Source organism: Scophthalmus maximus, chromosome 6 (genome assembly GCF_022379125.1).
Source record: "Scophthalmus maximus strain ysfricsl-2021 chromosome 6, ASM2237912v1, whole genome shotgun sequence".
Lineage (NCBI taxonomy): Eukaryota > Metazoa > Chordata > Actinopteri > Pleuronectiformes > Scophthalmidae > Scophthalmus > Scophthalmus maximus.
Window position 1 is genome coordinate 23458492 of NC_061520.1, and position 21889 is coordinate 23480380.

General features: G+C 42.0%; 1 protein-coding gene across 3 annotated transcripts in view; it reads left to right on the forward strand.

Annotated features, from left to right (window-relative positions):
• The window catches only part of LOC118309059 (transcription factor SOX-13-like), a 55268-nt gene that overhangs the window by 20219 nt on the left and 13160 nt on the right, over positions 1 to 21889 (forward strand). For 2 of the 3 annotated variants that reach the window (XM_035630661.2, XM_035630662.2), the window contains exons 2-7: positions 9745 to 9961; positions 10126 to 10228; positions 19187 to 19273; positions 19523 to 19695; positions 21242 to 21310; positions 21494 to 21608. In XM_035630661.2, coding sequence (XP_035486554.1) covers positions 9746 to 9961; positions 10126 to 10228; positions 19187 to 19273; positions 19523 to 19695; positions 21242 to 21310; positions 21494 to 21608 — 763 coding nt within the window. In that variant the 5' untranslated portion in view covers position 9745. The remainder of the gene's footprint in view (positions 1 to 9744; positions 9962 to 10125; positions 10229 to 19186; positions 19274 to 19522; positions 19696 to 21241; positions 21311 to 21493; positions 21609 to 21889) is intronic. The other variant, XM_035630663.2, reaches the window with a different exon arrangement.

A 21889-nucleotide genomic window follows, 5' to 3' on the forward strand; every position in this document is an offset into this window, starting at 1 on the left:
TCGGCAGGCAGGCAGACCTTGGCGTAACACCTGCTCTCTCTTGTCATGCTGGTACACATGAGTGTTCAGTGGGCAATCACAATAATAACAGGCCCGGTCTATCTCAGTCCTTGGCTGGTTATTATAGTAATACAGAAAACTGTAACCACTGCACAAAAATAATGCCAATAGATGAGATTGTTACAAGAGATAGACATAATTTTCTGCAGCTTGACATAATATGATATTGTAGCATTGCTTCTATGCACTCAGTCGCCACCATATTGCCAAAGAAGCAGAGAGTGCAACTGTGTCTAACTCTGATAAAAACAAAGGGTAAAGAGACGATATTCAACATGTCTGTTGCAACAATGACAGTATGTATATTCTCCTGTATGCCATCTAAAAGTGATTACAACACTTTATGACTGCGATTTCTTCAGCTACTGACAGTTTTTGCTTTTTTTGACACAATAATTTACCAAAATCAGGCTTTGACAATATTAAGAAGAAGAAAAAATGCGTTGTGTGCAAAGGCAACTGGAATTGCTTGAGGTTCCTAAACAAGTTTCATCTCTCATCTGAAAGGCGAGTCTGACTCTCCAGTACTCAGTTGGAGAGTCAGTGTTATTTCAAAGTACAGCATCTCTAACACCCTAACATGTCTAACTAGCTCTTCTTTACCGTATCCCCCACACTTTGTCTTATTGTATTGATTTAACACTAGGGCCTAACGGCTCCACTGATGTGTCCCCAAAAAAACCAGGTGCAGCGAGAATGGAGGCCGACACTTGAGCTATAGTTGAGGCCATATTGTGGGTTCACAACAAGATAAGAGATCGCAGCGTGATTGGTTGTACACTCTTCTTTGTCGTTTTTAATGGCGGTTGGCAACCAGCCTAATAGGTGCATTATCGGCACCTTCTGCTCCGGAGTTTTCCCTTTCCTCTGACAGTGGCAGATATTAAAATGTGGAGGAAAAGCAAAAGAAGACCGGTAGATGAAGTGATTATTTGTTTTTATAGCCAATATATTTTTCGTTTTGAGTTCAAAAAAAGTTGCTGTAGGATGTTAACTTTAGCAATGACAATGAACCCTTATCGTGACCCAAACCCAAACCCAATGGAAGTCAAACACAGCATTTAAATGCATTTTAAGGGTAAAATCAGAGAAAATACATGAAATCGTTGCCTGCCATCTTTGGAATTCCAGGAGACGTGATAACACACATGCACAAGCAGTGAACCGATTACGGAGCTCCTTCTTATCGTTTTCTTGGTACCCTGTTGTCGGCCTTGAACATGCGTCCGACACTTCCTAAAGGCACCGAAAGCCATTGACCAATTGCAACAGAGTGGGCCAGATGGACAATCAGAGCAGACTGCACTTTATCAGGAGGGAGGGGCCTTAAAGAGACAGGAGCTAAAACCAAGTGTTTCAGACAGGCTGGAAAGAGGAGCTGCACGAATGGACAGTCTGAGGAAACTGATATGAAAATTAACATTAGAGCATGTAAACCTTTTCAAGCAATAACCCAAATTTAAATTATGAATCTTAATAAGTCTCCTTAGGTAAAGCGGTGTCCCTGACTTATTACCAATCAGAGGTTTAGGTTGAGGGAAACCAGCTGATTCACAATCAGATTTATTATTTTTAATCAAACATGGTGATGGCAGATGTGATTTGGTCTCTTTCAGCGATTTTTCGGTTTACTGGAAGCTCTCTCTAGTAACGACCCGGGCCAGGCCCTGATGGCACTCAGGTACCAGCTGGCACAGAACGCTGGGTTGTTTTACGAACCCTTAGCAAAAACTGCTAACTGTGAAACATTTCCCCAAACATTTGCTTACATCGCTTCGCACTTGTCTCAACACGACTGCACAGCAGGTCGCTAACTTACTGTAAGGGCTTGAGTCACAATTGTCAACAATTGAACATTTTGTGAGAATATGTATATCTAAATGTTTCTGTGTGAAGGAACCGGCTTTGGAATTATGCAAAGATGCAGGTGAGAGATATTTTACATTCTTTTCTTTGGTATGTTTTTGATAGATTGTTGTGCTTGAGCCAGCTGACATTTTGTGGGGGGGTTCTTCGTTGATGTGTTCCTACAGGAAGTAGGAAGTCTTTATTTCCTTATCACCAAGTAAACCTCTTTAAATATCTAACACTTAATCCTGCCGCTCTCAACTGCTGCAATGGGCTCCTGGCTCTCGCTTGTCTCTGTCTATTGTGCTCTCTGCTATTCTGCCTCAGGCACGTGTTGGAAAGTGACAAGGACGATATAAACCCAACAAGCTGCTCCCGTCGGTAGGTGGAAGAATAAAAAACACTGGGAGAAAGAATAAGGAAACAAAGGGAGAGAAAAATAAACAGAAGGGGGGAACAACAGAAAGGATTTGCATTGCCAATCCCCTGGGGGGGAAATGTTAGGAATTACGTGTTACAACTTGTTGGGTAACTGAAGGTTTTATGTGAAGTGATTCTTGTGTCGTGGGAAGTGTTCGGTTTCAGTGTTGTAAGCGCTCAAAGGAGCTGATTTTCATCTGAAGGAAGAGGCATGTTCCCTCCGTCCACTGTCATCCTCCATCGCCTCCACTGCTGCCCCAGGAGCATTCAGTTCACAGTGGGGGACAGGACAAGTGTAGTTCTTAAACAGCACAACCATTACTGTGGTCAGACTTACAGCTTCGTTTTAAAATACAATTGTTCTTACTTTTTATTGATACGTTCCCACGATTTTTATTAATCGGTCCCACAATTGTATTAATACATTCCCATCTTTTTAATGAATGTTTGTGCACAAGATGTGTTAGTGTAAATATGAAGTGTAAGTAGTGTAAATATGCAACCGGCCAGCACAGCAGACCAGATTTTCCTAGAGAAAGCTGATGTGGAGGGTTAGTGACTATAGTGTCATTTTCACCTTCCACGAACAAGTGCTTCACAATCTTAGAGAGTCTTATAGAAAAGAATGGGGGAAAAAAACACACCTCAATCCAATATTTCACACCAGGACATAAGTTAGCGCGTGTAACTAATTGCAGTTATCAAAATGTACAAATACATGAAAATGTAGTACACACTTTTAAAATATTAAAAACTTAAGTGCAACATATAGCCCTACAGTGAATCTGTGGTGCAATGATTAAGGCGATGTATGCATCCTCCAGCTTCTATATCACATCCTCAAAATATCAATTCAATATTATTCCAAAAGAAGTCTTTCCTGTTCCAAATTTACAAGTTGTCAATGAAATGATGAAGTTCATGTTCAGATACATATCAGACTTTTCCTACATGTTTCAGACATTTTTATTTGCGACGGCACCAAAAGTAATTAATCCATACATTTGGCCACTTGAGGGCAGTGGAACATGCATACAACACTATTATCAACTTGTACTATTGTGGACATAAACACAGATTTTTTTGGGAGCTGTGTAAAACTAGTGTTTCCTTTCCTTTAGCTTTTTTAGTCCACACCAACCGAAGTATGTAAAGATGAGAGGATAATGTTCAAGGTTCTCCATAAGCTAGTCGCTAACTTGATGTAGCCATTGAACAGTAGGTTTTTGCAGCTTTTTACCTGAAAAGTGCTTAAATTATGCTCTTATTGACCTCATTCTACAACAGCGAGCAGTTTCACTTATTTCTTTTTTTTTTTCTTTGGAATTTCCTAGAAGCAGGTGAGTCTAAAAATGGCTGACCGATGGAGACCACACCACCTTTTTAAAACAATCAAGGCTCAGTATGTCAAACAATAGATTTGTCTTGACGTAAAACACTATACCGTATCTACTACAGTCAGAAGTTTGTTCAGTTATATGAGATTTAGATTATGAGAATGTTTGCAAAAGTTTCTAATATCAGTGTTTGGTCACTTGGTTCTACTTTGTTTTGCTCTGCAGCTGACTTGACATCAGTTTCATTCAGATTTCTTAGCAGCATGTGTTGAGCGCCTATAAATGCTGAATAACACTGTAGGTGGTTGGAAAACAGGTCTCAATCAGATAACCTCATAAGAATGCCATGCTTTTCAAGTCACACAAACACACACACACACACACACACACACACACACACACACACACACACACATTATGCAGTAATGACCCATACACAGTATGGTCAAGTTCCACATGGGTGCAGACAGCTGCAGATAGGCTAAGTGTGTATTTAAGTGGATGAGAGTGATGTGGAGGGAAGGGATAACCTTGATTGGTTTGCATTGTTCTGGCTAAGACACTAAAGAAATTGTTAAAAACATATTTAAAAATTGCCTATAAAACACACCTTGACACATTCCTCGCTGTCAACAGCTCTGTGAGTCGCTAAGATTCTGTACAAACCTCTGCATTGTGTGACACACACACACACACACACACTCAGTCTGTGTGGAGGCGTGTGAAAGCCACCTGTGGCAGCTCTACGTTCCAGCCTCTGTGGAACAAGACCCAGGAATAACTTTCAGCGTGGGACAAAAATCAGCATGCTGCCGCTGTGCGCCCAACCCCCCACCATCACACAATCAACCCCTCACCGATACCGACGGCGATTGCTGCCATGTTGGCTAAACAGTTTGGCGCCTCTCCCTCTCCACCCCTCCATTCTCATTCCTTTCTAATACTCAGCAAAACCACACAACAAAACTTAAAATAGCAATCAGACAAAATTAGGCTGATATAGATTCTTAAGCAGCCGATAGCTGATATTTTATTCCAGTGTTTACCACAGATGCCACAAGTACAGTATCAGTGTGTTGGAAACAGCATTATGATGTTTGGAAACTAAAACTGAACATCAAACTTGTGAAGTTCAAACCAAAAACAGACATTTTATTATAGGAAATTTACATTTTTAGAATTTTAAAACAGACGCACACGTGCACGCACATACACACACACAAACGGTGTGATATCACATTCAAAGTAAACAGTAGTCAAGCAGGTGGCATCAAATGAGTTTGAGTGCTGTTCCCGCAATTGCAGCTGTTTGAAATGTGCTACAGGGCAGCTGTGCAAAATTGATTTTATATGATTCACAGTGTGAATATACACACACACACACACACACACACCCTCACACACACACACACAAATTGCCTTGGTTTAGAGTGGCTTTGTGTTAAAATTCAGTAACGACACTATTACTTACTTTTTCTCATGTTGCCTGGTTATGGCAGAGAACCATGTCAGCCTCCATGAAGCTGCTGTTTTAATGTGGCTCTCCTCATTGGTAAAAGCAAACACCTGGTGTAACACAACTTGTCAACCTGCAATACTGTAAGATACAGTAGATGGACAAGTCTCAAGCAAGGCTGCGCATTGTGCAGCTCATGTGACAAATAACAGGAAGTAAGATGGTTAGTCCCCCTTCGAAATGTCACAATTTGAGCAGCAGAAGCAGTGGTTGAGGGAGTTAAGTTAGGGGGAAACTTCTCAGTAGAATGTAAAGGTGGCCAGTGGAGTCTTTCACCACTAGAGGTGCTGTGGACCTAGGTCACTGTTTAGTGTGTATGTTTTGCGTTATCAGCAGGTACGTACCCACATGAGTATGAGGGTGATGTAATACACATTCCTGCTGACGGTGTCACACTGTTTAATTGACTGACAGTTGGTTGTGGCAGTTTGCCAAAGAAGCGTCACATTGCGCCAGCTAAAGCTTAAAGCAAGATGAAGAGTGCTAGCGGGCGCATGTTTACAACAATGTGAACAGTCAGCTTTGCATTAAAGCTGTTATGGCGGGTTCACACCAGGCGTGGCGCAAATAATTAATGCAACAGTTCATTACGTGAGTGTGTGTGTTGTTCAGAGGAGGTTTATCGATGAAAAAGTGGAAGGAAGCACAGGCAAATATTCGCCTTATTCCCCTTAAATAACATGAATAAGCACAAATTTTCCAGCGACCAAACTCAGATACTCATGCAAACAAAGCGACCGCTTCTGGTGTGAACGCACCATAAGTCAGGCCTTGATCGTCCACACAGTGAGAAACACAGAATGTTAACATAACTGTCAACTCACGAGAAACCACCTTTAATCCTAAGGAGATTTTCAATGCAGAAGAACAACACAATGACTGTGTTAAGCCGTCACACAAAACTACAGTCCGTGATCGACTCGCGACTTGCTCTCCGGCAGAGCTCTGTCACTGTTGTTTTGAACACATTTTTGCGTTGCATCACCTTAGTTTGAATTTCATCACTTCCGCTGTGGAGCAGATCTCCAGCAGGTGATCTCCAAGAGGTCGAATTCATTGCATCTCAATTTGTAGGAAATAGCATGGCCTTTACTGTCTTCCCTTTGAAGTCATAGCTGTATTTAAATGCGCAGCTGAGAACACATACACATGCATGTACACATGCACATGTGCAGGAATGGGCTTTGGAGCCTTAGACCCTCGCAGACAGGTGGCTTTGTTCGGGAACACAGTATGCAGGCTGGGGGAGCTGGGTGAGGTGGATGGGGTGCTCTAATCATTATTATGCTTTCCGCAGAATGGTAACGTGCCGCATTTTTTTTTCTCGCCATGTTCCCGAGTTGGTCGGCACATTCCGCTGGCATTGTTATCCGGCCTGTTTCCTGCGGCCGGCGGCTTTTGTCAGCCTCTCCCCCATTGTCCCGGCTTCCTTTGTTCCCCCGCTCTAACAATGGCTTTTTTCAGCCTCTTTATATATATGTGCACTTTTTGCCCTTGTGTGTTCTGTTTGTTTTGTTCTGCTGTCTGCTGTGTTTTTCTTTCCTCCTGCTGCACACACACACACGCAACCCTGAGTTGATTTGTTCAAGTTCACTGTGGTTCAAAATTCTCTCCCTCAACCTGTCCTCTCCTCCATTCTCTCTCTTTCTCCCTCACTGAGGCTTTGTCTCTCTCCCTCCTCTGTAACTTCCTATTATTTACTGACACACACACACACACACACACACTCACACTCACACATACACACAGTCAGACAATTAGCGTCTGTGACTTAAGTTGGTGATAACACAACCAGCACCTAACTCTTGACCAGTGACCTTTAACAGTGGGTCCTCATCAGAAAGATATGCTTCAGAAAAATAGAATTTCTCTCAGCACCCCCAACTCTGACTTCCAGAGTTGGGGGTGCTGAGAGAAATTCTATTTTTCTTTTAAATGCAAAAAGTGATTAAATCCAAAAAATAAAAAATACGGTCGTAAATCTGCAAGAAAAAAAGTCTGAAAATTGTGGGGGGGGTTTTCCAAGGAACCACATCGGTTCAGGATCTCCACAGACACTGCTGCATGTACTTTGTCTGCAGTGGATGACCTAATCAAATTATACTTTGTAAAAAAGCGATATTTCAATCTTCTCTGTCTACATGCAGTCTCTCATTCATCTCCGCTGTCATACACAAACACAGTGTGCTACTCTGCAGATAGCGAATTGTTACAAACAAGTTCAAACGAAAGCTGTCTGTATGTAGTCTGACTGTTTTTCTTATTTTGCCACATCTTGGAATTTGGCCAAGTCTTGTAAATGTAGCTGCTGGCGGAAACAAACCAGCCCCTCTCTCTACCAAAGGTAAATCCACATTGCTAATTATTATGCAATGACGTCATCGGACCTTGTATGCGTTCTTCATTTTTCTAAACTTCACTTTAATTTTATTGACAGTAGCTCAGAGAAATGTCCAGCCCTGTGTCCCCCTTAACAATATATAGCCCTGCTGTTAGCCTTGTGCAGTCCCAATTACCTGCGGGCTAAGCTGTGAACAGTCTGTGAAAAGAGCCATTACCCCTCCCACCACCCACTCTTGGTCACAAAACAATAGGACGTACATTTTATAGTTTGCAGATTAGTTGTATAAAACAATGAAGCTGATCAAAGTGTTTGTGCTTGATACACGGCATGCAGCAGTGTCTGTGGAGATCCTGTGATGTAGTTCCTTAAAAAACAAAACCTTTTTGTTCCGACTTTTTTTCTCGTAGATTTGCCAGTAGTTCTCTCGTAGATTTGTGAGTTTTTTCTCGTAAATTTATACCACTCTAATCTCAGGGAATATCCGAGTCGTAAATAAAAATTTTAAAAATTTTAAATATTTTTTTTTTGTAATTTTCTTGCAGTTACAGCCCATTATCAGAAGGGGGTACTGCCGCCTCTTCAGCACCCAAACCTGTGTGCTTAGTTAAAGAGCAACTCTGTGTGTAGTTGTGGGTATGATGTGGCTCCTCTGTTGTACCTTTATGAAGTTAGCAATGGTAATCAGGGAAAATGTGCTTCTAAAATTTCCTTTTCTTTATTTTTGACGTTTGGCCTTTTGGTCGACTGAAGCTAGTGTTTTATTTATTGCACCCGCGAGTACTCGATGGTTGACTACTGTTTGTGCGACAAAATTTTGTCATGAAAGGCTGTATTACAGTTGATGCTCTGTGAGGACGTCCAATTTATTGTATCCGCACTACAACTACGCTAGATGGCCACCAAGTTGACTAGAAATAAAGTGAAATAAGACTAACGACAAGTCTGTGGTGTCTGCAGCTGTCCATGTGTCTGTGCACAAGGGAGTGTAATTGAGACCTAAGATGAAGAAAGCCTTGAATACTCCATAGGGTGTTACTCCTTTACACTGCTACCTTTGGTTTAACCTATTAACTCACACTTTTTATGCCTCTGGACCTGAGACACATAGTTGAAGACACACTGAGATGACTTGTTTGTTTGTACAGATAATGTAAGAAGTATAAAGTCGTGCATGCAGGGAACGATGCATGCATGAGTTGATGCTGCTCGCCTCACAGCATCAACAATGTTTGGAGCAACCTTTTGCGCAACTTTTATTCTTGTACTTCAAAATGAATTTTAAATCCTGAAGAAGGATATTTTTTAGTTTTAGTTTCCCAGACAAAATTTACATTATGCTAAAAGTTATCATGTGCTGTACACACACACACACACACACACACACACACACACACATACACTGAAAGAGAGCAAGATGTTTTGAAAGAGATGTTGGTGGGCAGATACGCAGTCGCCCTGGGCAACTTCTGATTGGTGAGAATGACTAGTATGTACGCAGCACGGCATTTCTGAATGGATGGCATGACTGTCAGACTGACAGTGTGACAGCAAAGTATAACCCTGGGTCAGATGCTCGGCAAAAATCGCGATTTCGATTTGAAAAATGATCAATCTTTCAGCCCTAGATTCCTGTGACTTTCACTGTAGTACCACCAGCAGACTGCATCACTCATGAATATATCTACAACTTCCAGAAATTGAATTCTGTACAGATATCCTAATAGGATGTGCTGTATACGGTTCATTTCAGTGATCCCCAGACTTTTTGACTTGCTTCACCATTTTTGGTTTGGACTGAAATGCCTCAGAAACTATGCACTGGTTTATGACCAAACAAGCAACATCCTGGAGACCTCGGTAAATATTATAAAGTACTACCATTTAACTTGACAATTAGCTCAAAGCACCGCTGTGCCAGATGACAGGCTCACAGAGCTGTACACTCTTTGTCTTGTCTGGGGGTAGTAGCGCTGCTACTACCCCCAGCTGTTTTCCAGAAGCTGTTTTAGCTTGTTCATCCTGCAGAGTCATTTCATTAAAGAAGGTAGAGGTGATACAGGCAGATATGATAATTTTGTCAGTGGGATTAATCATTATACAAATGCTGCTTCCTTGCATAATATTTTTGTGTTGACTCTATTTTTCTGGTTTTATCTTTGATCTCTTTGTGCTACTTCCCCAACCTCTCCTCAACCAAATTACCAAATATCTTTCAACAGAATGGTTGATCCCAGCCCTCCAGTGCTGCACCTCTTCTGTGGTGGTAATGTCAGCATGGCAGGTGTTGGTGTCAAAGTAGAACAGGAGGATTCCAGGGAAGGAGGCAGAGTCTTCAACAATGCTGACCCTCTGAAGACATCTCCCACACACGACTGGTCAGGATGTCAGCCACTGGAGGCCCGCCAGCTTACCCCGCCACTGTCCCGCTCCCCTTCGGTAAGGACATCACGTGGCAAGAGCAAGAGAGGTTATTGACAGGCCTTTAAGAAATGTGGGGCACGTCACTGATTATTATATATCAAAGTAGAAAGTGTGCTTTTCCTTATCCTGGTTTTATGCTTTGTCAGTTGATGTACTCCTTTCTTTCTGTGTGCTTACAGGAGGGCTCTCCAGGTAAGGAGCTGACTCACAGGCAAAGCCCCATGGGACTGAAGGAGGTCAGGACACATGATCGACCAGAAGGGCAATCCAGCTTCAAGGAAGGTCTGTCTGAAGTCAGAACATGGTCTGTTCTTCTGTTTTTGCTCTGTGGCTTCAGGAGTAGTGTTGACAGAGCTGTCAAGAAATCAGACTCAGAATTGCTAAGGATGCATTCAGTCGCACTGAAACAGGAAAAATATCTTGTGTGTGTAGCTGGTACAGTATTTAGTATTGCAGTGACACGGCCCTGTCAACCACACCAAGTCTGAGACTGTGGGCCTCCCCTCAACCCACCTTAGTTTACTTACTTAGTAAAGACACACAACAATTGAGCAAACATTGACCTAATATTACTGTTTATCAAAAACTTCAGATGGCACCAGATACATTACAGTCTGTATTAAAGGGGCAGAAAGCAATTCTAAAGCAATGCACATTTTGTAAAAATCAGTGAATGTTTCCTCACGGTCTGTTCTGTGTGCTCGCCGGAAAAAATCTGGGCTCTCGGCTCAGCCCTGCCTCCTTAAATCGTGTAAATTGTGCTAGTTTGTGCCTGCAACTCTGGGGTTTTGGTCTAGCGGTTAGCGCGCCAGTCTCCCATACCCGAGGTCGCAGCCCAGCCAGAGCAGTAAAATCACGACAAAGAGAGAAACAAAGGCCCCTTTAAGGCATTTATTAGTTTCCTTTATTATTATTGTTCTTTTATTAGTTATTGTATGTGTACTCACAAGACAGCCGCACCACAAACATATGAGTTAGAGTCGTCGTCCTCTAACCCTAAAGTTGGATGGTTGGGTTCGATCCCAGCTTCCTGCATGCCAATGTGTCCTTGGGCAAGACACTTAACTCTGAATTGCTTGTGACGGCTCTTCCGACAGAGTTTGAATGTGTATGAATGTGACAGAAAAAGTGTGGTAAATAGCAGCGCTGTATGAATGGGTGTGAATGGGTGAATATGACTTTGAGTGGTCAATAACACTAGAAAAATGCTATATAAATATGTTTGATTAGTATATTTAGTCCATGATCTCATATAATATGATGCAGTTCAGTAGATTAAATTACCCACCAGTATAAAGTAGTTAAAATTAGCCGAATCCTAAGAACCAGCACCAGTAAAATGCAGCATACGCATTAATTCAGCAATAATTTCAAACCACAAGCATCATATATTTCATTTACATTAACTCGTTTGGCAGATGCTTTTATCCAAAGTGACTAACTGTACAGCTGAGAGAAAAGTAGTGAAGTGAGAGAGAGGAGATAAGCAGAGTGTAAGGTGGCGTGCCCGGTCTAGGGTGACATCCACCCCCGCCTGTCTAGGCTTACTCTGGCTCCATGATCACTACTCTGAGAGGAGTAGTGAGAGGGAGAGAAGGTGAGAGATGGAGAAGTGAGGATCTTCCGATGGTCGACACTGCTCTAACTATAAGATTTAAATGTGGTGATGGGGTTGTCTGCCTCCCTGACACAAACTGGGTGCTGGTTCCAGAAGAAAGGAGCCTGGAGGCTGAAGGCTCTGTCTCCCATTCTACTTTTACAGACTCTGGGAACCACAAGTAGTCCTGCGTTTACAGAGCGAAGTGATCTATTGGGATAATCTGGAACTATGAGCTCTGTAAAATATGATGGATTTTAATAATTTTTTTCTCTGATGGTCATAATTTTATTAGTAAAGAAGATCATGAAATCATTGCTAATAAGAGTTGGAGGAATAGACTGTTCAGTAGAGCTTTTACTCTCTGTCAGCCTGGCCACAGTGCTGAAGAGGAACCTAGGGTTGTTTTTATTTCCCTTTATTAGTGAAGAATAATATGTGGTTCTGGCTTTTCTGAGGGCTTTCTTATATATAATTAAACTATTTTTCCAGTCTAGGTGAGAATCATCTTGATTATTGGATTGCCACTTCCTTTCTAAACTATGTGACGTTTGTTTTAAAGCACATGTCTTTGCATTAAGTGAGTGTGATACTCAATGAGGCTGCTCTACTATCAACAAGATAGTCAATTTGTGTGGGAGTAAAGTTTTGGAAACTCTCATGCATTGTACTGGCACATGACAGTAGAGTAAATAACGATTGAATATTTTCCTTGAATTTACTTACAGAGTTTTCTGATAGACACCTACTGTAATAGAACTTTTCTCCAAATTCAGTAAAGTTAATAATCAAGAATTCAAATGTAACTAAGTAGTGATCGGACAGAGGGTTTCAAGGAAATATTATTCGATTTTCAATTTCTATAATGTGTCAAAATGAGGTCAAGGGTGTGATTAAAACAGTGAGTGGGTTTATTTACATGTTGAATGAAACCAATTGTGTCTATTAGTGAAATAAAAGCTGAACTAAGACTGTCATTTGCAACATCCACATGAATGTTGAAATCACCCACTATAATGACTTTATCTGTGCTATAAGTAGTAACTCAGATAAAAAGTTGGAAAATTCTGATAAAAATTCATATCAAGGGCCTGGTGGTCGATATGGACAATATTTGATAATCCACATTTAAAAGTTCTTCCCTACTTTTGTGACCTCCGATTGGTGTAGTCAGGTGTCATTACTGCCGACGTGAATAATAATTTTACCATATCTGCGGTAATCCATGGCCAGCAGTTTTAAAGGGCCCATATTATGCCCCCTTTTACACAAGTTACATTGGTTTTCAGGTGTGTGCACTACATGTCTTTGCCATTCCATGTCAAAACACCTCAAGGATCAAGCCACACAGCACCCTCCTCTTTCTGTATAAACAGCCCTGTGAGACTATGGTCGATTCCAGCGCTTTCCTGCTCACTCCTCGCCCCCCTCCCTTCGTGTTCCGCAAAGCTCCACCTCACTCCTCCCCGGGTTTGCTGCGCAACTACGGCGTTTGCGCTGCCATGACAACAGTCGCACGTGACAAGGCACAAACACAACGTAGAGACCCGGGAGGCACAGCGAACACGTTCTCCATAATTACACACAGAGCACAAGGGGCTGGGCAATAGAACGTTAACGATATCCCGGCCGGCCTGCGTAGCTCGCGGCCGGCCGGTAGCCGCGAGTCTAGCTATGCCATGCCCGCAGTCGTCGTTCACTTGCGGGAGAAAATGATGCCATAGACGCGATCTGTTTTTCCGCACTTCAAGGGGGGAGGTGCTGCTCAGGTTGGGGGCGTGGTCGCCCCAGTAGCAGGAGTCAACTTACGTCACTTGACACCCGGGCTGTGAATGGCTCGTTTACAGACCGTCTGCACGATCAACCCAAACCACGAATTATCGACTCATTGTTTTCTTTTCCTTCTCCGTGGGCTGGCAGACACCCCAGATAACAAAATATACGTGGAGGCAGGCTGAAAAGGTGCCTGGAGCATAATATGGGCCCTTTAAATAGGATTCAACATCCCCTGCTGTGGCCCCAGGGATACATTTGACTGTGGTGGCTGGTTTTCCTAACCTTACGTTCCTGGGAGCTGGTTTCACCAACCTTACATTCTTCAGAATAGAGTCGCCAATGACCAGAGTTTTTTCCTCAGCGGGAGTTTCGTTGATGCAGGGAAAATTTAATAGAAACGTGAAGTGATTTGTGATTAATCGTGGGCTTCAGTTTAGGACTTTGCTTCTCATTGCGGATAGTCACCCAGCCGCCTTGTCCTTCTGGCTGATTGGGAGCTGCTAAGGGAGCAAAAGAAGCCACACTTTAGATATTTTTCAGGAGCTCTGCAAAGGAAAAAGGCGATTTTGGTCTGCCTAATTAATATTCATGAGTCTCTCTTCTGATTGGCCGACTGTTTTCTTAGTGACGCACGGCTAGGCCAACCACAGGTAACATGTTGTTGACAAAAGGAGACAACCAACCACCTCACTTGTTGCATTAGTGGCATAACTCCTGTCGGGAATGGGGCAGTGAATGGAGTCTGTGCGTAGTGGTGTTTGTCAGTGTAATACGAAAGAGAAGAGAGAGATGAGCTGTGCGCAGCAGTAACGCTATTCAATACGGTCTGTAAACTAACCCAATGCAAAATTCATCGGTAACCGGTTTCACAGAGCGAACTGCTGCCAAAAAAACAAAGCTGCCGGCAGAAGCTATTGCCCCGCCGCTTCTGGCGGTGACTGTGTAGCGGTGACATCACATTTCCTCACAAGTCCTCACGCCTCGTAAAAAAAAGCAGCCGTTGAATGCAGGCTGTGTGTATTTGTCTGTTTATTGCCACTTTTTTGACACTTTTACGGTAGTTACAGAGCTCCTAGACCTTATATATTATGAAAAAGACAGGAAATCTCAATTTTGACAATATGGGCCCTTTAATTTGGCAATGATTCCTAAGATGTCATTATCAAACCCTTATGAGAAAGAATGTAATTAAGGCTTGATATTTTAGAGTTTAACCATAAACCTATTATAGATAACTATAAGTAAAAAGACAACACAAATAGCACCAAATATTTAGTGCAAATATATTAACTTAATTTAGGTAAGTAACTTCATTTTTTAAATGAAATGTCAACATAAATTGTTTACATTGTTTCTGCATCATAAACATCTTGTTAAAGATTCGATCTATCATTGTAAACATCAAAAAAGTGAATGACAATGACAAATGGGTTTGCTATGTAGAAACTAAATAATGACAGCCGAAGAATTTTTCTGCAATGTTTTTTTCCTGTGAAATAAAAACTTTCATATCGGAGCATACCTAAACGCAGATATTGTATCTCGTATTGGCTTATTTTTATCGTCCAACCCATAAGTCAACCGGGTTCTAAACAGTAAAATTATTGTATAGTATAAGATAGATATAATATATTAATACAACTTGAGTAGGGAGCATGTTGTTGCATGATATGCTGATAAAACTTTTAAAAGTTTTAAATTAAGAACTTATTTGTATTATTTGTATTTTCACAGTTTGGTATTTGGACTTTTTTACTTTTGTAAAGGATGTGAACTCTCCTTCCACCATTGTCAGTCAGAACTCAGGAGTAAAAATTTATTTCCTTTGACCTCATCATTTATGATTAATTGTCTAACTGTCGTGATTGATTTTTTAAATTTGTATTTATTTATTTAATATGAAAGGATCAGTCTGGTTTATTACACCGGAACATCCTAGGACAGGTGGGGATACTTGTGCTTCACTCAGAAGTGAATATCTGGTCGACATATAGATGATCGAGATGCTACAGCAGTTAAATTTGTGGGGATAATGGCACACATTTTCAGGTCGCCTCGCCTAAATGCATTTATGTTGTTGCACACTATCTATTCAACCCTCCAAAAAGCACTTCTGATGGAGTATACTGACATATAAATCCCAGTGTTTTCCCTACCATTGAATTGGGAGGGCGCCCCCCCCCCATGTCAAATTCATTGTAGTCATTCATTGTTTTTTTGTATTTTACATATAATGTCAAGCAGAAGTAATTTCAGGTCACTAGCGTTATACACCTTATTCCTCATTCCTGTATGAAAGATTATGGAGGAAACAATGTGATTTGTGAACCCCAACACTAACCAAGCTCGTCCAGGACATAGGAACAACTGAACTGTACCAAACCACCTTACAGATCAGGTTTAAAGCCCTGCAAGAAGAGGACAAAACACCAATTGAGGAGCGTTGGAACTGCCGGAAAAATATTTGGAAGGAGACCTGTTCAGAAGTGTTAGGGAGGAAGAAAACCAACCACAAGCCATGGTTGTCAACAGAAACACTGAAAAGAATAGAAGAGAGGAGGGTAAAAAAAACAAAAAACAACAACTGCAAAACACGAGCACAAACGGTGGCAGCCCATAGAGATTATGAAGCTGCAAACAAGGAGGTGAAAAAAAGTGCTAAACGGGACAAAAGAAATTACATCGAAGACTTGGCACAGCAAGCGGAGGTCGCAGCCTCCAAGAACATCCTAAAGGACCTCTACATGACCACAAAGAAACTAGCAGGCAAGTTTAGGCGGACAAACACACAGATCCGCAACAAGCAGGGGCAACTCTTAACCACCAAAGAAGAACCGCAGAAAAGATGGACGGAGCACTTCATGGAACTGCTCAACAGACAGCTCCCTGACCAGACGGTAGAGATCCTAACAGCTGCCGACATGCTGAAGGTAAGCTGCGAACCACCAACATGGACTGAAGTAAAGAAGGCAATAAAGGGATTGTGCCATGGCAAGGCAGAAGGGCCAGACGAGATCCCTGCAGAGGCCTTACAAGCTGCTCTTGAAACTTCAACTACCTTGCTACACCAGCTGATCAAACAGATATGGGAGGAAGAGATCATACCATCGGACTGGAAGGACGGTCTCATTGCAATAGTACCCAAGAAAGGAGACCTCAGGGAATGTAACAACTACAGAGGGATCATGCTGCTCTCAACACCTGGCAAAGTGTTCAATCGCATTATTTTGGAGAGGCTGCGGAAGGGGGCTGATGAAAGACTGAGAGAAAACCAGGCTGGTTTCCGGAACGGAAGATCATGCAGTGACCAAATTGTCACCCTCAGGACCATCGTCGAGTAGTCCATAGAATGGAACACCCCTGTCTTTGTCAATTTCATTGACTTTGAAAAGGCATTTGACAGCATAGACCACGTGTTGCTGTGGATGCTCATGGCTCACTATGGTATCCCTCCGAAATATATAAACCTCATGAAGAACACATACCAGGGTATGCAATGCTATGGGCTCCACCAGGGATCTGCATATGAAAAGATCGAAGTGCTCACTGGTGTGCGACAGGGCTGCCTTCTCTCTCTGTTCCTCGGAGATCGACTGGATCATGAAACAAATAATCAGCAATAAAAAGAATGGCATCCAGCGGAGTCTGACAGAACACCTAGACGATCTTGACTTTGCAGATGATATCGCACTGCTCTCACATACACACCAACAGATGCAGGACAAGACAACACGGCTGAAAACAACTGCAGGTTGGACTCAAAGTAAATGGGCCAAAAACCAAAACCATGCAGATTAACAACAAAAGCATGAATTCAACAACACTCAAGGGCCACGCTCTCAAAGAGGTCAACAAATTGACCTACCTGGGAAGTGTAATAGCTGTGAACGGAGGGTCAGAGGAGGACGTAAGGCAAGAATTGGTAAAGCTAGAGCAGCATTCAACATCCTAACCAAGATCAGGAGAACAAAAAACATCTCTCTCAAGACCAAGCTCAAAATCTACAACTCCAACGTCAAATACGTACTCCTGTACAGATCCGAAACATGGAAGAACACCACTACCATCATGAGCAAACTTCAGACATTCATGAACCACTGCCTAAGACGCATCCTGGGGATCTTCTGGCCAAACACAACCAACAACATCACACTGTGGGAACGCACCAACCAGGACCAATAGAAATACAGATTAAAAGGAGAAAGTGGATCTGGATAGGTCACACACTGAGAAGAAACAACAGCAATAACCAAACAGGCACTGACATGGAACCCACAGGGCAAACGGGGGAGAGGTTGTCCCAAGAACAACTGGAGAAGAAGCAGCAAGAGTTCAAGAAGGAAGGGCTGACGTGGCAACAGCTTCTCTGAAGTCTGGTGTTCATATTTGTGTCCGAATCCTTCTCAGTCTTGACAGAGCTTATTGTCCCAGGTACAAATTATATATGGCTGTTGAACTGTTATGATAAACTGAATCATTTTGGCATTGAAGTAAACAGGGACTGAGAAACAGGTTTAATGCAGACACTGATGAGCGGATAAGAAACAGGTGCACTGCAAGTCAGCAACCGATAGATCGTCACGCCCACTGCCGCACATCCAGGCGTGAGAGCTTCTCTGAAGACTGGTGCCTCTCCGTTGTAATGACGTGGATTTATATGGATATTATGTTGAATGGAAAGACACAATGCAATGTTTGCCTTGATTAAATACACTCTGATGCGTTTATCAATGCTTACTGTACTTCTGACATTTTCAGCTACTGCTGTCAAGATACCATATATGCTGGCAAGGCTGTTCTCCGATAGGCTAAATATTATGAATTATAAGAGGAAACAACCTTTTGTTTTCTCGACATGAGTTAATATCTCGATATAGCAAGTTATTATCTCATTATCACAAGAAAACAAGTTATTCGTTATCTCGAGATAACGGCATCAAAAAAAGCTAACCCTGCAAGCACGGCCGTTCTTGGCTTCCTTAGATTTTAACCTTTGGATTGCATAGATTTTAGTTTGAGACTAACACAGCCCTTCTTTTCAGTGTCATTTACGAGAGGATATTTCCACTAATAGTGGACACCAAAGTTGGGCATGTTCCCTATCTCCAAATCGTGTCTCCCTATATCTGATGATTTTTGTTAATAAATGTAAGATTTTATCAAATCAATTAAAACTAAAGTTAATGCAGTTGTTCATTTTTAGACCAGAACTTTTGTATCAATGCGGCCCCACAGTCTGTCTCCTTTCTGCTCCTCTCACCTCACTTTCTTTCTCCCGCTCACATACTGCAGGTACAGGTCCATGCACATTTCTCACCGGCCAGGCTTTGACGACTCCACATCTGATGTGTTTAAGTGCACTACATTCTGCTGCCATTCAGCATTAAACAATTCAGTCTGCAGGAAATCGATGCTAAGAGGTGGCGATTTTCTAGCAAAGCAAGGATCTTGTCTAGTTCCTGAATGGGATTCAGTCTATTGGGGCACTTTTTCTTTTAGATAAAAATGTTTTTGTCTGATTTTGTTCAGTTCTTCACATGTGAAGTAGGAGGCTGCTCTTCGAGCCACTCCTGGTGCTCTCCCTGCCCTTGAGTCTCTCACCAGCCCGCACTCCTTGTCTTAAATTATTCTCAAATTCTCCCTACTCGCTGACCTTGGATTGTTCCTCTGTCCAAATATTGATCCACTCAAACACTCAAAACTTCTCCTGGACAAGCAAACAACCTCCGCCCTTTGGCACCTCAAATACCTTCTTCAATCAATGCCATTAGGGAGGCAGAGAAAGAATTCTGGTGTCAAATGGATTTTATTGACAGAATATGTTTTTTCTTGCCATATAATGCAGCCTTGTTGTGTCCCGTTAACAGTAATGCCAACCATTGAGAAGCTGCTGAATGCTGACTGGAAGGAGAAGCTTCTGGATAAGAGCACAGTGGGGGCAGGGCAGCAAAAAGGTCAGCTTTCAGAAACCACCAACACTTGATACAATTTTAATACGGTAGCTTTATTTCTTTCTTTTCATATCTGCCATAGAATCATTTGCTTTATTTTAAAAGTGATACCTGGCTCTGTGCAGTATTATGCTACACTGGTGGTTGGATTGAAAATTGTTGGTTTCAGATTATGATCGTTATGAAGTCAGGAAACGTTTGAACAAAAAAGATAACATCACATGACAAAGACGTCCGTCTGACCCCCTCCAGGCACCCCCGACTCTCTGGCAGAGAAGGAGCTCCAGTTGTTGATGATGATCAACCAGCTGAGCGGTCTCAGGGAGCAGCTGCTGGGGGCCCACTCAGAGCAGAGGAACATGGCAGCCCTGCTGCTGGAGAAACAGCAGCAGCAGATGGAGCTGGCTCGGCAGCAGCAGGAACAGGTACCACTCACAATCCAGGCATCTGCCTTCAAGTCATGCAAACATGATGCCACTGCGAAACAAATTTCTGTGTCCACACTGGCTCTTATCTTGATCACGAGCGTGATTGGCCTTTCTGAGCAAACAGAACCAGAAACAGAGGGCGGAAGAGGAGTGGGACCAGGGACTTTCCCTGGTTCTCTGTTTTGACTGAATATGAAGAAGCCTAAAGTTTAGGCAAATTAGACGGGTGAAGTTCAAAAGCAATCTTTGTTCGAGATGTCAAATTTGCACATGAGGAGACAACAGCACAGAGGCATCAAGTTTTTCTGTGTAATTGGAGACCGTTGTGTTTGAAATTCATTCAAAGTTAGAAAGGAGAATTGTAGTGGTAGAAAATAAAAATAGAAAAAAGGCGAAAAAACAGTCGTCGAATTAGAAATGGGGAGTGAATATATATCCTCACACATAGGCCTTTCATGATAACTTCTTTTTGTTGCACGATATATTGTCCCAGAAATTATTGCGATAAACAATATTATCGTCATTTTAAGATTTTTGATAATGAATCATGTGATCTTTCAGTTTAGGAATATTGGTCGTTGTGCGTGCAAGTCCTACATGATTTTTGTCCCTGCTGAGAGGAACGTTATCAAAATTTTTAGACTTGTGTTCAGGCCTCAGACACAACAAGCAATTTGAAAACAAAATGCCTTTAGAAAAATACTAACAAATCCTTATTTTCTGTCATTTAATAGATAAACCAGAAATTTATTACGACGAGAACAGATGTTATATCAACAAACATGTATGTGGACACAATGACTATTATTTACAGTTTATTAGACTTTGCACAGCTCTCCCTGGAGCCAGAAAAACTCCTATTCACTTATTCAATAAAATTCCCCAAGACCTGTAAAAAGATTTAGATATATGAAATCAGCGGCATTCCCTTTCATCCAAAGACTTCCATAGCAAAAAAACTCACCGCCATAAAAACCACAGCCAGGGTCAAATACCCCAAACTTAAAGTAGGGTCTAAAATGTTTGCTGGAAAAGTCCCAGTGGTTGAAAAGCTCAAAACTGGGAACAGTTAGAATGATCAGCCAGTCACTGCTCGACAGTTTTCTTCAACCTTAGAAAATGTCATTATTGATATATCAAATTCTTGTCTCAAAAGGTTGAACAATGCTGTATATAAAATATAATGCTATACATATAATATGTACCTTTACTCCACTCCAGGCTAATTAAAAAAAACTGTGTTGTTCTCTCTTTAACTATGGAGGGTTATTCTACATTCATTTTTTTTATACATGTGGTAATGTTACAGAAAATCCTCAGTATGTTTAATATTTTTTTTTTCTGTATGACTAAACCTGTGTATTAATAAGTAGAACGTTTTGTATAATAATGCAATTTCAACACAGGATAAGAAACGGCACACGCCACAGTGAATTGAATTTGGTAATTGTTCCAAGCTGAGTTGCTGAATGCAGCTTGGATCATGGTCACCCACACTGCGGGTACATACTTGTGTAGAAAGTGAACTTGTCTTGCGTCTCAGATCGCCAAACAGCAGCAGCAGCTGATCCAGCAGCAGCACAAGATCAACCTGCTCCAGCAGCAGATCCAGGTCAGCCTCCTCTCAAGACCTCCACAGATCTCCGCACATCACATCATATCACAGCCAGCAGCAGCAGCAGCACTGGCAGGGGATGATACATCTAACTGAGCAGTTCAGAAACCTGAGCTTAACGTTTATGAAATATATAAATATAACGTTTATGTAAGGTGTATTTGTCATGCCTTGTCCCAGCAGGTGAACATGCCCTACGTGATGATCCCGGCTTTCCACCCCAGCACCCAGCCCCTCACAGTCACCTCTGACCCCCAGATGAGCCTGCCACTGCAACCAATCCCCTGCAAGCCAGGTCAGTCATCAAGCTAGCACAGATGTTTTCATGATCACCAGTCAAGGTTTACAATCCAAATATTGCACAACTGAATATAAGTGGAATATTCCCTGAAATCAGTAAAGAAATTTGAAAAGAGTCCCCATTTAATCTCAAATGAACAAAAACACTGTGGACAACGTGATGGAAATATGACATTTTTGTCACATATATTAACCTGAGGTAGATTACAGTCTCACGCTAAAATGTAGCTTGAGAAGTTTTCACTGTAGTTTTGTCAAAAAAAACTGTGTGGGCGG